Source organism: Muscardinus avellanarius (assembly GCF_963383645.1).
Source record: "Muscardinus avellanarius genome assembly, chromosome: 1".
Classification (NCBI taxonomy): domain Eukaryota; kingdom Metazoa; phylum Chordata; class Mammalia; order Rodentia; family Gliridae; genus Muscardinus; species Muscardinus avellanarius.
In genome coordinates, this window is record NC_137786.1 from 102939806 (window position 1) to 102957606 (window position 17801).

Sequence of the window (17801 nt, forward strand, 5' to 3'; positions counted from 1 at the left end):
ACTGAAAAGTGTACAAATAAGTATTAGTGGGATATGAGATGTAATGAAAAACATATTTGTGACTGTATTCTAGGAATACAGGAAAGAATAAGAGTGGGTAATAGGCAATATTTGAAAATATAATGACCAAGAATTTTAGAAAAAGTCTAAACCAGCCAGGCATGGTGGCACACGTTTGTAATCCCAGCATTTGGGAGGCTGAAACCAGCGGATCACGATTCCCGGACAGCCTCAGCTACTTAGTGAGGCCCTGCACTCCAGCGGGTGAGGCTCGGAAGTCAAATGCCCCTGGATTCCATCCCCAGACCCGTGAAAGAAAGGAAGGAAGGAAGGAAGGAAGGAAGGAAGGAAGGAAGGAAGGAAGGAAGGGAAAGAAAGAAAGAGGAAGGAAGGAAGGAAAGAAGGAAGGAAGAAATGAAGGAAGGAAGGAAGGGTCTAAGTCTACAATGATGCTCAGTAAGACCCAAAGGGTAAAGTAGAAACAAAGCACAAATAGGTATGTAATAGAAAAAGTGATGAAGAACAAAATAAAAAAGAAAAGTATCTTAAAAGCAACCACATAAAAACGATGTATTAAAAAGTAAACTTGAGAGCTGACTTATTAACATAAATCCATGAAACCAAAAGACAAAGAAATGATGTCTTTTAAGATCTGAAATAAAATTATTATCAGACTTTAATTATATTATCAGCAAATACATGCTTCAAAAATAGTTTTCAAAAGAAAAGTATGAAAATTCTTCAAAGTTATACCTGCACTAAAATAATAGTTTTAGTAGAATTGTTTGGGAGATGGAAAAGAGTTCTATAGGTATTAGAGAATTGCAGGTAGAAATAAAAAGTAACAGGAAGGGTGAATATAAGTGACTATTGGTCAAATGTTGATGATCCTAGGAAATAATAATAGTTTCTTAAACAAATTAAAATATGAAATTTAAGGTAATAATAGCAAAATTGTGGAAAGCCAAGGTATAGAGTTCTAAGGGTAAAAGCATGATCTCATGGAAGTACAAAAATAAATAATTTGTACTAGATTCTTTTTTTTTTTGGTGGTACTGGGGTTCCTGGAAGCTCTTCTACATCTGGGCTACACTCCCAGACCTATTTTTACATTTTTATTTGGAAACAGGGTCTCCTAAGCCAGTGTGCGCAGCTGGCCTTGAACCTGCGCAATCCTCCTGTCTCTGCCTCCCAAGTGCGGGGATTACAAGCGTGCGCACCACCACACCCGGCTACTAGATTCTTATATATCAAAGATACATGCTGTAACTTTTTAGATAGTCACCAAAATAGTAACAAAAAGTAACTGAAGAAAAAAATGATCTTAAAATGACAAGTAGTTGAATCCAAGAGGGTAATAACACTTTAGGGACAAATGAAAAAATAACTAGTTGTGAGTAACAGATGAAAACATATTAGATATATTATTAGTTACAATTAGGTGAATAACCTAAATTGTCAGACTATATTTTAAAAAATCAACTAGATGCTATAAAGTGTGTGTGTGTGTGTGTGTGTGTGTGTGTGTGTGTGTGAGAGAGAGAGAGAGAGAGAGAGAGAGAGAGAGAGAGAGAGAGAGAGATTGAAAGTTTTAAAATGGGATAATACAAACACTATATACTTAACTCAATTTAGATATATTCACATAAGGCAAAGGAGCGAGCCTTTAAGGAAAGATATATTACTTAGAATAAAGAAAAATGTTTCTTTTTTTGTGGTACCGAGGTTCCTGGAAACCCTTCTCCCTCTGGGCTACCCTCCCAGACCTATTTTGTATTTTTTATTTGGAAACAGGGTCTTTTAAGCCAGTGAGGCTGGCTTACAACCTGCTTGATCCTCCTGTCTCCGCCTCTCAAGCGCAGGAATTAGAAGCATGTGCCACTACGCCCAACCAGAAAAATAGTAAAGATGTAAATAGACCAGAAATATATGAGATTTAAGACTGAATATTTTCCCAAAAAAAATAACTACAAAGTATAAAAAGTTAAGATGGTAGAACCAAATACAAAATAGACAAGCTTCCATCATGTTGGAAGATTTATTACAACATTTTCAATTTCTTTCTTTCTTTCTTTCTTTCTTTCTTTCTTTCTTTCTTTCTTTCTTTCTTTCTTTCTTTCTTTCTTTCTTTCTTTTGGTAGTACTGGGGATGGAACCCTTCTACCACTGGGCTACACTTGCAGACCTATTTTATATTTTATTTGGAAACAGGGTTTCTTTAGCCAGAGAGGCTGGCTTTGAACCTGCGCGATCCTCCTGTCTCAGTCTCCCAAGCACAGGGATTACAAGTGTGCACCACCATGCCCGGCAACATTTTCAATTTCTAATAGAAGAAGAAATCAACACATTAATATTAAAGATACAAACAACACAAAAATATTTCAATTAATTTAGCATACACAGCATACTAAAGAATGCACACTAAAAATATGAACAATGCAAAAATATTAAACCATTTAACCACACAGCACACTAAAAAAGAATTCTTTTTACATGCATATATCATATTATAAAAATTGTTCATATTCTGGGTCATAAAACAAGCCTCAATTTTTTAAAAAGAATTGAAATATTCAGTATGCTCTTTGACCACAATGAAATTGAGGCAGAAGTAAAATATAACAAGAAACCTCAAATGCTTAAAAATAAAGTAATAAAACCAATGAGTCAAAGAAGAGATCACAACAAAAAATTCTAAATATTTTGAGCAGAAGCCAGGCATGGTGACACATGCCTATAATCCCAGTACTTGGGAGGCTGAGACAGGAGGATCTCAGGTTCGCAGCCATCCTCAGCTATTTAGTGAGGCCCTCTGCAACTTAGACCCTGTTTCAAAATAAAAGACAAAAATAGGGCTGGAGGTTTAGGTTGGAAATAGAAAGTCCCTGGGTTCAATTTGTAGTACTGAAATAAAATAAAATAAAATATTTTGAGTAGGGCAAAAATTAAGGACTAACATATCAAAACAGAAATTTACAGGGAGACTTAGAACCTTAAATGTACACATTAGAAGAGAAAAACTAAAAGTTAATAACCAAATCTCTCATTTCAGGAAGCTAGAAAAAGATCATAGAATCAAATGTAAATAAAGAAAAAAGGGATATACAACATACACATATACTTGCACACGGTGAAAATAAATAAACAATAAATATAGAACAGAGAGACTCTGTAAGTTGAGTCTGAAAGTTGTTTATAATAATAAAACTAAAAACTCTTAGATAAAAAACAAATGAAAACTCCAACTGGCAATATTAGAAGTGAGAAAAAGAACATCACTACCAGCCCTACAGACATTTATTTTTTGGTGGTTGGGGTTCCTGGAAGCCCTTTTACCTCTGGGCTACACTCCCATATTATGTTATACTTTTTTTATTTTTGGAAACAGGGTCTTTTAAGCCAGCACGGCTGGCTTCGAACCTGTGCGATCCTCCTGTCTCCACCTCCCAAGCGTGGGAATTACAAGCATGTGCCACCATGCTCAGCTCAATATACAATATATTTTTTTATTTTTTAGGGAGTTTGTGTACCCTTCTGTTGCCTGTGCCATTGAAATCATATCCAAGAAATCACTGCCAATTTCAATGTTGTGGGGTTTAATGACCCATATTTTCTTCTAATAGTTTATAGTCTTAAGATTTATATTTAGGTCTTTTATCTATTTTGAGTTAATATTTGTATATGGTGTTAGGTAAGGGTCCAATTTTATTCTTCTTCATGTAATTATTATTTTTCAACAATATTTAGTTAAAAGATTAGTATTTCCTCCACCAAATGTTTGTGGAAACCTTGTCAAAAATAACTTGACAATATATGAAAGAATTTATCTCTAGGCTTTTATTTAATTCCAATGGTTTATATATCTGCCTTTAGAACAGTACTACACTGTTTCAATTATTGTAGCTTTGTATGGTTTGAAATCAGAAAATATATATCTTCTAGCTTTGTTCTTTTTCAAGATAGTTTTGGGTATCTAGAGTCCATATTCCATATTAGGATAGATTTTTTTCTGAAAAATAAATATATAAATATATGATAGTTTCACCTAAAAAAAAAAGAAAAAATAGTCTCTGTTAAGAAAGAAAGCAAAAAGAAATATTGAAATGTTATCTTTAAGTTATCAAAAGCTTGGTATCAGACAAATGAAACTGTTATGTGAGATTATCATTTTTAATTTTGGAGAAATTGCTATAATACTAGATGTCAACCAATAAGCCAAGCATGGGAAGGAGGGATGGGGAGGGATTGGGATGGGGATCGCATGGGGGCTGACTGGGCAATGTGTGCATGTATGTCTACAAAAGTTTTTTTGTATCCCACTATGATGTATGAATACAGTGCACCAATAAAAATTAAAATAAAAATAAATAAGAAATAAAAATAAAAATAAATATAAAACGGGGCTGAAGGTTTGGGTATAGGTAGAACATCCTTGGATTTAATCTCCAATACCCCCTATAGTAATAAATCCAGATATATATAAAAGAAAAATAATAAATTATGAGAAATGGGTTTACTTTAGCTGTGAAAAACTTGTACTAAGGTTTGGGGTTATAATATACATATGTAAATATACACATATATCTACAATAAGAAAGTAAATGATCCTATGTAAAAATGGACCACAAACTGTAACAAACATTTTATCAAGAATATATACAGCCGGGCGTGGTGGCGCATGCTTGTAATCCCTGCACTTGGGAGGCAGAGACAGGAGGACCGCGCAGGTTCGAGGCCAGCTGGGAGCTCTGGCTTAGGAGACCCTGTTTCCAAATAAAAATGTAAAAATAGGTCTGGGAGTGTAGCCCAGATGTAGAAGGGCTTCCAGGAAGCCAAGTACCACCAAAAAAAAAAAAAAAAAAAAAAGAATATATACAGAAGTTGCCCGGTGAGGTGGTGCACACTTGTAATCCCCGTGCTTGGGAGGCAGAGACAGGAGGATCACGCAGGCACAAAGCCAGCCTTTAGCTGGTTTAAAAGACCCTGTTTTGATATCTGGGAAGATGGCGACGGAGAAAAGTGGTACTTACGAGTACTGCTAACAATCGATCTCTATTACCACAAAACCAGCGCCTTTCAGAGTCAGAAAACACTATCAGCAAAGAAATAAAAACTGTAAATAAAAGGGACAGAGAAAAAGAGGGCAGGAAAAATGAGACACCAGAAAGAAACCAGCCCGTAGTGCCGCGGCTGCTGCGGCGCAGAGTGACCAGAGCCACGGCATGGAGCAGCCGGAGCAGCCGGAGCCGCAGCGCGGAGCAGCACGGGCTACATCTTCCCTCGCAGCACCAGGCTCCAGAGAGGAGGGAGACTCAGAACGGAACTCAAATCCAAAGAGGAGGTACGCTGGCCTCACGACCTAGGATGCAGCAGCAGCACCTTACTGCCTGTGGCAGCGGCAATTTCACCGGACGGCTCTAGACCAACGCACTCAACCAGCCACCAGGCACCAGAGAGGAGGGGTGGACAGCGAGCCAAGGTGAGCAGTTGCTGAACAGCTGGGCAGCAGTCAGCAGTTTTTTTGCCGCAGGGAACATCTAAAGCTCCCAAGGGCTGGGCACAGCACACCTGGCAGGGACTCAGAGCGGAGCTCAAAACCAGAGAAGAAATACACCAGCCTCATGGCCAAGGGCGTGGTAGTGGTGCATATTGCCCGCGGTGGCAGCTGTGAATCCACCGAGTCCACTACATTACCATCAGCGCACTCAACAACCGTGAGTCAAATTGCGGCCCCTAGGGGAGAAATCCAAGTACTGCACTCCCAGGGACTTGTGCAGATAGTCTCCCTGGGCCGGAGATTTTAGCAGTCCAACCCAGTGGGGGAATGGCTGTGGTAGAGATATCACACCATAGTCACAACTCCCCACTGGAGAACACCCAACCTGGCACCCTCCACCATCTAAGCACCCTCAATTGAATCCCTGGGTCTGAGACTTTGTGATACAACCCAGTAAAGGAGTAGTGGTGACTGAGATACCACAGACTCGAGATCCACAGCACCTTAAGTGAACTCGTAGTGACCCAGGGAAGAACCCAGAGAAGGCACAAACTTCCAAAATCATGGGAAAGAGAAACAACAATTGAACACTGAATGCCACAACATCGGAATCTGATAACACAGAAATCCAGAGATCTCTAGAAGATCAAATCAGGAAAATAACTGTAGAAATAATAGAGGACTTCCAAAAAGAATTCAGAGAGTCAAAAAGAGATAAAGGATGCAATCATTGAAATAAAGGCCTCAATTCAACATATGAACAACAGATTAGACCACATGGAGAATAGAATCTCGCTTCTTGAAGTTGATCACTCCAAAAATGAACGCATAGTTTCTAATTTAGAAAAAAAATCTGACAGCAGGAATCTGACATTGAAGAAATATGGGCCCATTTTAAGAGAGCTAACCTAAGAATAATTGGAATAGAGGAGGGAAAAGAAGGTGAAAAGATCAATAATCTCTTCAAGGAAGTAATAGCAGAAAAATTTCCAAACATAGAGCAAGAGGTCGATACACAGGTTGAGGAAACTTATAGAACTCCCTTAAGACAGGATGAGAGAAGAGGATCCCCACACCACATAATTGTCAAAATGACCAAAGTGGAAGCCAAGCAGAGAATCTTTTTTTTTTTTTCTGGTGGTACTGGGGTTCCTGGAAGCCCTTCTTCCTCCAGGCTACACTCCCAGACCTATTTTATATTTTTGAAACAGGGTCTCTTACACCAGCGCGGCTGGCTTCGAACCTGCGCGATCCTCCTGTCTCCGCCTCCCAAGCGTGGGGATTACAAGCGTGCGCCACCACGCCCGGCCAAGCAGAGAATCTTAAAGGCAACAAAAACAAAGGGCCACGTGACATTCAGAGGCAAACCAATTAGAATCACTCCAGACTTCCCAAACCAAGTCATGAAAGCCAGAAGGGCATAGAGTAACATATTTTATTTTATTTTATTTATTTATTTTTGGTGGTACTGGGGTTCCTGGAAGCCCTTCTACCTCCGGGCTACACTCCCAGACCTATTTTATATTTTTGAAACAGGGTCTCTTATGCAAGCGCGGCTGGCTTCGAACCTGCGCGATCCTCCTGTCTTCGCCTCCCAAGCGCAGGGATTACAAACGTGCGCCACCACGCCCGGCTCGAGTAACATATTTTAAACTCTGAAAGAAAACAACTTCCAGTCAAAAATTTCCTACCCAGCAAAACTATCTATCAAATTAGATGGGTAAATAAGAAGCTTCCATGACAAACAGAAACTGAAGGATTTATGTCTTCAAAACCAGCGCTAGAGAAAATACTCAAGGAGATTAACTGCAAAGAGGAAATACGTAATAAAAGCCAGAACCAAAGAAACAAGAATTCCCATCCAGCAGACAACTAAGCAAACAAGAATAAACAGTATCTCAAACAGAAATAAGATCTTAACATGTTGGGAATTAAAAATTATCTCTCTATAGTCACACTGAATGTAAACGGCCTCAACTTCCCAGTAAAAAGACATAAAGTGGCAAAATGGATTAAAAGCCAGAATCCATCCATCTGCTGCTTACAAAAAACACACATTACAAGTAAAGATAGGAACAAACTCAAGGTAAAGGGCTGGAGCAAGGTAATCCATGCTAATGGTACTTGAAGACAAGCAGGAGTAGCAACTATGATATCAGACAAGTTAGACTTCAAACCCAAACTTATTAGAAGAGACAAAGAAGGTCACATTTTACTGGTAAAAGGAATAATCCAGCAAGAGGAAATAACAATGGTCAACATCTATGCCCCAAACATAGGGGCAGCTACTTTCATAAATCAAACTCTTGGTGATATGAAGTCACACATAAATCCCAACACAGTAAAACTGGTCCCAACACAATAATACTGGGAGACTTCAACACACCTCTCACAATACTAGACTGATCTTCCAGACAAAGGGTCAGTAAAGATGCCTCAGAAATACAAAACACCATTAACCAAATGGACCTGTTGGACACATATAGAATATTTCACCCAACTAAAGCAGAGTTTACATTTTTCTCAGCTGCTCACAGAAACTTCTCCAAAATAGATCACATCCTGGGACACAAAATGAGCACTAGCAAATTTTAAAAATGTTACATACTTCCCTGTGTCATTTCAGACCATAATGGAATGAAACTAGAAATCAACTATAAGAAGACCCAAAGAAACAACATGAACATGTGTAGACTGAACACCACACTTCTGAATGAAGAATGGGTCATAGAAGATGCAAGAGGTGAAATCAAGAAATTTCTAGAAACAAATGAAAATAAAGATACAACATATCAAAACCTCTGGAACACTTAGAAGGCAGTATGAAGAGGGAAATTTATAGCACTGAGTGCTCACATAAGAAAAACAGAAAATCTTCAAATAAATAACCTAATGACAAACCTCAAAGCCCTTGAAAAGCAGGACAACTGAACCCCAAAGCAAGCAGAAGACGGGAAATTATTAAAATTAGAGCAGAAATTAACAAAATAGAGAATAAAAAAAATACAGAAAATCAACAAAACCAAAAGCTGGTTTCTTGGAAAAATTAACAAGATTGATAAACCACTGTGGGGAGCCATTAAGGTTTTCCCCTTTAAGAATACTTCTGACTGTCCTTTGCCCAGAGCCAATAAGGTTTGGGGTCATGGAAAGTTCAACATCTGAGAGAAGCTCAGGTGGATTTGATTGCTTTGACCATTAAGTGCACAGGTGGTGACCGCACAGGCTTGATTGATTTGACCGTTGCACGCTTAGTTGGTGACATCACGAGGGTTGGTTGACTGGGAGCGGTATAAATAGGATGAGAGCGATAAAACCGGGATCGGTCAGTAGAGATATCGACCCGCGAGTGTACTGCCAATCCTTCCATGAGAGAATAAAGTATTCTATGAATAAAATTCATTGAATAAAATTCTTTTCATCCTCACTTCTCTCTTCAGAACCCGTACTTTTGCCAGCTGGCTCCGGCAAACCACTAGTCAACCTAACTAAAAAAAAAAGAATCAACCCAAATTATGAAGATAAGAGATGAAAAGGAGACATTACTACTGACATTGTAGAAATCCAGAGGATTATCAGAAACTACTTTGAAAAACTATACTCCAACAAAATGGAAAATCTGGAGGAAATCGACAACTTCCTAGATAAATACAACCTTCCTAAACTGAGTCAAGAAGATATAGAACACTTAAACCAACCAATAACAATCAAAGAGATTGAAACAGCAATAAAGAGCTTGCCATCAAAAAAAGCCCAGGACCAGATGGTTTCCCAATGAATTCTATAAAACCTTTATAGAAGAACTAACCCCAATACAACTCAAACTATTTTGTGAAATAGAAAAAAAGGGACTCTCCCAAATACATTCTATGAAGCCAACATCACACTAATACCCAAACTGAATAAAGACAGTTCAAGGAAGGAAAACTACAGGCCTATATCTCTGATGAACTTGGATGCAAAACTATTAAACAAAATACTAGCAACACGCATTCAAAACCACATCAAGAAAGTCATACACCATGACCAGGTAGGGTTCATCCCAGGGATGCAAGGCTGGTTCAGTATACAAAAATCAATCCATGTAATTCATCATATAAACAGAATCAAAGACAAAAATCACTTGATCATCTCAATAGATGCTGAAAAGCATTTGATAAAATTCAACATCCATTTATGATAAAAAATACACTGCAGAGAATTGGAATAGAAAGAACATATCTCAACATCATAAAGGCAATCTACAATAAGCCCACCACCAACATCATATTAAATGGGGAAAAACTTCAAGAATTCCCCCTAAAAACAGGAATGAGACAAGGATGTCCATTATCAACTTCTCTTCAAGATAGTACTAGAGACTCTAGCCAGATCAATAAGGCAAGAAAAGGAAATCAAAGGAGTACAAATAGGAAAAGAAGAACTCAAACATTCACTATTTGCAGATGGCATGATAATATATTTAGAAAACCCAACTAACTCAACCAAAAGGCTTATAGAACTGATCAACAAATTCAGCAATGTATCTGGATAAAAAACTTAATCTTAAAAAATCAGAAGCTTTCCTGTACACCAACTATAAATCCACTGAAAAAAAAATTCAGAAAACATTTCCACTCAGGATATACCACAAAAAATAAAATACTTAGGAATACACTTAAACAAGGAGGTAAAAGATCTCTACAAAGAAAATTATAAAACATTTAAAAAAGAAATTGAAGAAGATCTTAGAAGATGGAAAGATCTTCCATGTTCATGGATTGGCTGAATAAATATCATTAAAATGGCCATCCTTCAAAAAGTGATCTACAGATTTAATGCAATGCCCATTAAACTACCAAGATCATTCCTCACAGACATAGAAAAATCAGTCCTTAAATTTACTTAGAATAACAAAAAGCCCAGAATAGCAAAAGTAGTTCTCAGCAACAAAAACCATGCAGAAGGAATCACAATACCTAACTTTAAACTATACTACAAAGCCATTGAAATAAAAACAGCATAGTACTGGCACAAAAACAGATACATAGACCAATGGAGCAGAATAGAAGACCCAGAAACAAGTCCACATACTTTCAGCCAATTGATTTTTTACAAAGGGGCCAAAAAAATACACTGGAAAAAAGATAGCCTCTTCAACAAATGGTGTTGGCAAAACTGATTAACCATATGCAGAAAATTGGAAATTAATCCCACTTTCTCACCCTGCACAAGAGTCAAATCAAATGGATCACAGACTTGTAAATCAAACCAGAGAACTTGATGTTCCTTGAATAGGGCATAGGTCCAACACTATAACACATAGGCACAGATAAAACACTTTCTCAACAAGACCCCAGTATGGCAAAGGATGTTTGTAATACATATATCTGAAGAAGGAGTTATATCAGAATATAGAAGATATTTCTACAGATGAAAAAGCAAACAGGCAAATGCCCCAAATGGAAAAAAGACCCAAACCAGCACTTTACCAGAATATTTCCTAATGGTCAATAGATATGTGAAAATGTGAAGAACTTTATGACTCACCAGGAAGATGCTGATTAAATTACAATATGGTATCATTATATATTCAATGAAATAGTTAAAATTGTAAAGACAACATGAAATGTTGAAAGGATATGGAGCAACTGGAACTCTCATATTTTGTTAGTATTAGTAAAACTAACATTATTATTTTTTAAAGTACTGGTGATGGAACCCAGGGGCATTTTACCTCCAAGCGACACCCCCAGTCCTATTTTTAAAAATTCTTTATTTTGAAACAGAATCTCACTGAGTTGCAAAGGGCCTCACTAAATAGCTGAGGTTGGCTTTGAAATTGTGCAGTCTCCTGTCTCAGCCTCTCAAATGCTGGTTTTGCACATTTGCACAACCACACCAGGCTAGTACAAGTACTTTTGAAAAATATTTCAGAAAATTGTGTAATCTAAATATTCTCACCTCAACACATAAAATACAACTCCTATGAATCTATCTAACATAAGTATGTTTATAGAGTCATTAAATGACATACAAGAAAGTTAATAATAAACCTACTGAAAGCTAGGCATGGTGTTGCACACTTGTAATCTCAGTACTTGGAAGGCTGAGACAGAAAGATTGCAGTTTTGAGAACAGCCTCAGCAAATAGTGAGGCTCTCATTAACTTAGTGAGACCTTGGTTCAAAACAAAAATTATAGAGGGCTGGTGGTGTAGCTCAGAGGTTCAATAACCCTGGATTCAATTCCCAGTGACAGACACAAACACACACACTATTCAAAAAAGATAACTGAAAATTTTCAGTAGTCAAAACTGGAGAATGGGAGAATATATAAATGAATCATGGTAGACAGCAGACCAATACAAACCAATGAAAATAAAACAAATTAGAATAATGTGCTACAGATTACATTTATAAACAATGTTGAGAGAAAGAAGACAGACATAATAAAGAAATACTTAATAAATGCATTTATTTGGCAGTTTTAAAATATCTATGATAATGGAAGTCAGGTTGGTATTATGTTTGGGGAGAGGGTAATAACCAGACAATGGGAGGAAGAGATTCTTTAGACTTTGCTAGTTTTTTTGTTTTCGTCTGGGTTTCAATAACAGAAGATTCACTTTGTGAAAATTCAAGAAGTTGTACATTTATGAGTTGTGTCCTTTTCTGAATGTAAGTTATGCTTCAAAAGTAAAATTAATTTTGTAAAATTTCAGAATTTTGTAGATAATAGTTACAGTAGTTACTTGAATATAATCAAATTATAACCGTAAAAAAACTTTGTTCAAGGACTCAAAATAATTTTATGGAGGTTAAAATACAATGTTATATTGTTCTAACAAGTATTCTTTCGATGAATTTTAAATCAGCAAACATTTATTTGGAACTTCAAAACCAAAGAGCTGGAGATACAATCAGGGATGCTTGTGATTTAATAGGATATCATATAGAGCAGGGTTAGAATTTGAAGTGAAATGAGAACTAGAATCTGCAATAGCACAGAAAGGACGCCTGGTGGCGATGCAGGCTAAGAATGTGAATCGTGGGCTCTGCAGATAGCGCAACGCCATTACTCTAGGAATCAGAACTCTAAAAACTCCCTAAGAGGAAGCATTTTAGGTAAGAATCTGGCAGAGATATCTTCAGAGAAGCCACCGATTTCAGTACACTTCAACGAGCTAGATTAGATTCAAGGTTATTTAGACAAGTCATCTCAGAGGATCTTGTGCCATGTTGAAGAGTCTGCACCTTCTGGACCAGGTCTGAACAATGGAGACAGCAATGGCAGAAACGCCACAGAAAAGGCAAGTTGTGTTTCTTGCTATCCTGTTGTGTGTGTGGGAGTCGGGCTCCGAGGCTATTAGGTATTCCATCGCAGAGGAGACAGAAGGCGGCTCCTTGGTGGCCAACCTGGCAAAAGACCTGGGGCTCAGGGTGGGGGAACTGGCCACTCGGGGCGCTCGAATCCATTACACAGGAAATAGGCAGCTCTTGCAGCTGGATGTGAAGACCGGCAATGTGTTTTTGCATGAAAAACTAGATCGCGAGGGTCTCTGCGAGGCGACAGAACCCTGCCTGCTGCCTTTCCAACTGCTACTGGAAAACCCGGTGCAGATTGTTCAGGCTGATCTGCAAGTGACAGATATAAATGACCATTCTCCGGAGTTTCCAGAGAAGGAAATGCTTCTAAAAATCCCAGAGAGCGCCCAGCCTGGCACAGTGTTTCCTTTGAAAGCCGCTCAGGACATTGACATAGGGAGCAACACCATTCACCTCTACACAATCAGCTCCAATTTTAATTTTCACGTTGTTACTCACAGTCGAGGAAATGGTAGAAAATACCCAGAGCTGGTGCTGGACAAAGCTCTGGACCGGGAGGAAGAGCCTGAGCTCAGTTTAATCCTCACAGCTATGGATGGTGGGGCCCCGCCCAGGTCTGGGACCACCACGGTGCACATCGAAGTTGTGGACATCAATGATAACGCCCCGGAATTTTTGCAGTCGCTCTATGAGGTGCAGGTTCCTGAGAACAGCCCCCTCAACTCCTTAGTTGTCGCTGTCACTGCGCGAGATTTAGATGCAGGAACATATGGGACTGTGACCTACGCTCTGTTCCAAGGGGATAAGGTTACTCTACCATTTGTAATAGATCAAACAACAGGAGAAATTCGTCTGAAAATGGAATTAGATTTTGAGAAAACGCAACATTATGATCTGGAAATTGTAGCCACGGATGGTGGTGGCCTTTCAGGCAAATGTGCTGTGGCTATAGAGGTGGTGGATGTGAACGACAACGCCCCAGAAGTGTCCATGTCCATATTGTCTAGCTCTGTCCCAGAAAACTCCCCGGAGAGTGTAGTTGCTGCTTTCAGTGTATCCGATGCAGACTCCGGTGCCAATGGAGAGACAGTTTGCTCCATTCCGGATGATGTCCCCTTCCTCCTGAAGCCGACCTTCAAGAACTTCTACACGCTGGTGACCGCGGGCCCCCTGGACAGGGAGCGCCGCGCCGAGTACAACGTGACCATCGCCGTGTGGGACCTGGGCAGCCCCCGGCTGCACACGCAGCGCAGCGTCACGGTGCAGGTGTCCGACGTCAACGACAACGCCCCCGCCTTCAGCCACAGCGCCTACACGCTGCTGGTCCGCGAGAACAACAGCCCCGGCCTGCAGCTGGGCCGCGTGAGCGCCAGCGACGCGGACGCGGGCGCCAACGCCCAGCTCAGCTACTCGCTGCTGCCGGCCCGCGACCCGCGGCTGCCGCTCGCCGCGCTCGTGTCCATCGACGCCGACAGCGGGCGGCTGTTCGCGCTGCGCGCGCTCGACTACGAGGCCCTGCGCGCCTTCGAGTTCGGCGTGCGCGCCACCGACCGCGGCGCGCCCGCGCTGAGCAGCCAGGCGCGCGTGCGCGTGGAGGTGCTGGACGACAACGACCACGCGCCCTTCGTGCTGCACCCGCTGCAGAACGCGTCCGCGCCCTGCACCGAGCTGCTGCCGCGGGCGGCCGCGCCGGGCCAGCTGGTCAGCAAGGTGGTGGCGGTGGACGGCGACGCGGGCCAGAACGCCTGGCTGTCGTTCCGGCTGCTCAGGGCCACGGAGCCCGGGCTGTTCGGCGTGGGCGCGCACAGCGGCGAGGTGCGCACGGCGCGGCTGCTGAGCGAGCGCGACGCGGCCCGGCAGCGGCTGGTGGTGCTGGTGCAGGACCACGGCGCGCCCCCGCGCTCGGCCAGCGCCACGCTGCACGTGCTGCTGGTGGACGGCTTCTCGCAGCCCTACCTGCCGCGGCCCGAGGCGCCGGCGCCGGCGCGCGCGCAGGCCGCCGCGCTCACCGTGTCGCTGGCGGTGGCCTTGGCCGCGGTGTCGTCGCTCTTCCTGGCCGCGCTGCTGGCCTTGGCGGCGCTGCGGCTGTGCAGGCGGCGCGGCCCGGCCTGGCGGGGGCGCTGCGCGCTGCCCGAGGGCGCGTCCGCGGGCCCCCTGCTGGACGGCGTGGGCGGCGGCGCGGGGAGCCTGGCGCAGGGCGGCCGCTACCAGGTGCGCCTGGCGGGGGGCTCTGGGGCTGCTGACTTTAGCTTCACGCAGCCCATTATCCCCACTAGTCTGATTCCAGACATTTAGCAGGCCTACTGCGAAATTGCATTTGCAGGAATTTAAGTTTCATTAATAGAAGAATCAAAAAGTAATTTCTCAGCTGTAGATGTTTCCTTTTAAGTCATGAATCTTTAGTTGATATTAAATTCTGTTTATATAGTGATAATACTCCGTGTAAGTATGTTAATCATTCTCATTTACTATATTAATCTATTTCATGTATTCCCAAATGCAGATTTATTTCTTTCTCTTTCTTTCTTTCTTTCTTTCTTTCTTTCTTTCTTTCTTTCTTTCTTTCTTTGTCTGGAGATGGAACCCAGGGGTATTCGACCTCCGAGTTACAGCCCCTGCCCTATTTTTATTCTTTATTTTGAAACTGGGTCTCACTGAGTTGCAGAGGGCCTAAATAGCTGAGGCTGACCATGAACCGCCATCCTCAGGTCTCAGCCTCCGGAATGCTGGGATTACAAGCATGCGCCACCACTCCCGGCTGCCTTTTTTCTTTTAATAATAGGGAAGCAAATATAAATTCATTATGTTAATGGTGATTGCAAATAAGTTACCTAAGAACTCACATCAGATTCTTTATTTCATAAAGGTGTAGCCAGATTTAAACCACCAATTCTGCAATTTATTCTACCGAATATATTTATATAATGCACTTCATAGTATTCCTAAAGCAGCCTTGTCTATATGTAGTGAAGTTTGAAGATAAAAATGTGTTTAAGACATAATAATGTACCATCTTTTTAGAGGTAGTCAAAGTAAATGAATGTATATAGTTCATTTTTTCAACATTTTCAGTTAACATATCAATATTGTGTGTTTATTATGGTTAAAGGTGGACAAACATTATAGAATAATACAGAAATTTAGATAATTTTATTTTAGGGTGCTCAAAGGATGCTGCTTGAGGAAAAATTAAACCTAAACAATTTTAATGGAAAATAAACTTTGTACTTTTCATTTTTGTACAAGGCATTATTTAGTAAGGCATCTATCTGGTGGGACAAAATTTTGGTTTCTAAATTCTGAGATGTACATATAAAGCCTGAGAACATTTTTTTTTAATTTCAGGAAAATACATAGGCAAGTGATCTGTAACTGCTGTATTGAAAATGTAGTGTCTCATCCAGCCCTACTTTATTAGTAATATATATTTGTCCTATATATGGTGATTTAGAAAGAAAACATTTTCTTTGCTTCCTGAACGTGTTTCTTTCAGATTGCCATTTGGCATGACATTAGAATATTTATGTTCTTTCTGGGATAAAAACTGCCCATCCAGATCACCATTTGACATGATACATTATGATTTAAAAATGTAGAAGAGGCTGGATATGGTGGCACATACCTGTAATTCAAGTACTTGGGAGGCTGAGACAGGAGGATCACAGGTTTGAGACCATCCTCAGGAATTTAGCAAGACTTTATTTCAAAACAAAGACTGAAAAAAGGACTGAGTTATACCTCTGAAGTAGAATCCCCATGGGTTCAACCCCCAGTATAAAAAGTGTAGAAGAGGAAATTCTAAAGAGACCAATACCATTATGAAAGTCTGAATTAGCTAAAACTAAGAATAAAAATTGGAAGCAACAAAAACACCAAAATCACTTGGCTGTTTTGAATAAAATATAAACACTTATTTTAAAGTAACAAAATAGTTTTTTTCACAGATATTAGTGGACACTGATTGCTCTGTAGTCCCACCATGTACGGTAGCTGCTTCAGGCAGCTCCCTGAAAATTATTCTGTAGTTCCTGCCATAGAAGTTCTACTGAACTTTGGATACTCTTCATGTTATAAGTATTAAGTGTGTAAGACCCCAAGGGCTTTAAATCTTTCAAGTAGTCAGCCATTCATTTATTTCCCAAACATAATCTATATATTATGTACTCTTCTTTCTTCTCTACAAATACATCAATTCAGAAATAATTTGATTAGTCCCCTGATATTCACAATCTAGTTTCTAATCTGGAAAAGAAAAAGGGATAGAGTTAATTCTAAAATTTTGTAGGATTGATATGAGACTAAGCTACGCTCAAGTATTAATATATCTGAATACCAATGAAATCTAGGGAACTCACTCACTATAATTTTCAACCTAAGCATCCATCAACTGGATGAATTGATAAAGAAAATATACTATATATGACATAGAGTGCTACTTATCCTTAAAAAGGCAATCCTGTCATTTGCAAAAACATGGATGAACCTGGAGGACATTATGCTAAGTCAAATAAAGCTGACACATAAAGACAATTTCCTGATTTCCACATTTATATGTGGAATCTAAAACACTCAAATGTGATCATCAGGGCTGGAGAATTGTGAAAATAGATGTTCATCAAAGGGTACAAAATTTCACTTAAAAAAGAAGTATAAATAAGTATTCAAAGCAATGGGTATGTTAATTAGCTTTACTTTTCTTTTTTCTAGCACTGGGAATAAAACCCAGGGGCATTTTACCTCTGAGCTACACCCCCAACCCTAATTTTTAGTCTCTTTATTCTTTTTTTTTTTTTTTTTTTTTTGGTGGTACTGGGGTTCCTGGAAGCCCTTCTATCTCTCAGCTACACTCCCAGACCTATTTTTACATTTTTATTTGGAAACAGGGTCTCCTAAGCCAGCGCATGCAGCTGGCTTCAAACCTGCGCGATCCTCCTGTCTCTGCCTCCCAAGCGCGGGGATTACAAGCGTGCGCCACCACGCCCGGTGTAGTCTCTTTA

The 17801-nt window shown here is 40.2% G+C and overlaps 2 protein-coding genes across 3 annotated transcripts in view; both read left to right on the plus strand.

The window, feature by feature from the left end:
* Positions 1-17801, plus strand: part of LOC308274983 (protocadherin gamma-C4) — a gene marked incomplete at both ends in the record, with an annotated part of 798148 nt that overhangs the window by 307865 nt on the left and 472482 nt on the right. The gene's annotated exons all lie outside the window — the stretch shown is intronic.
* Positions 1-17801, plus strand: part of LOC308270680 (uncharacterized protein) — a gene marked incomplete at both ends in the record, with an annotated part of 58978 nt that overhangs the window by 29888 nt on the left and 11289 nt on the right. The window contains one exon of the mRNA XM_080706712.1: positions 12764-15079. Within this exon, the coding sequence (XP_080562838.1) occupies positions 12764-15079 (2316 nt within the window). The remainder of the gene's footprint in view (positions 1-12763; positions 15080-17801) is intronic.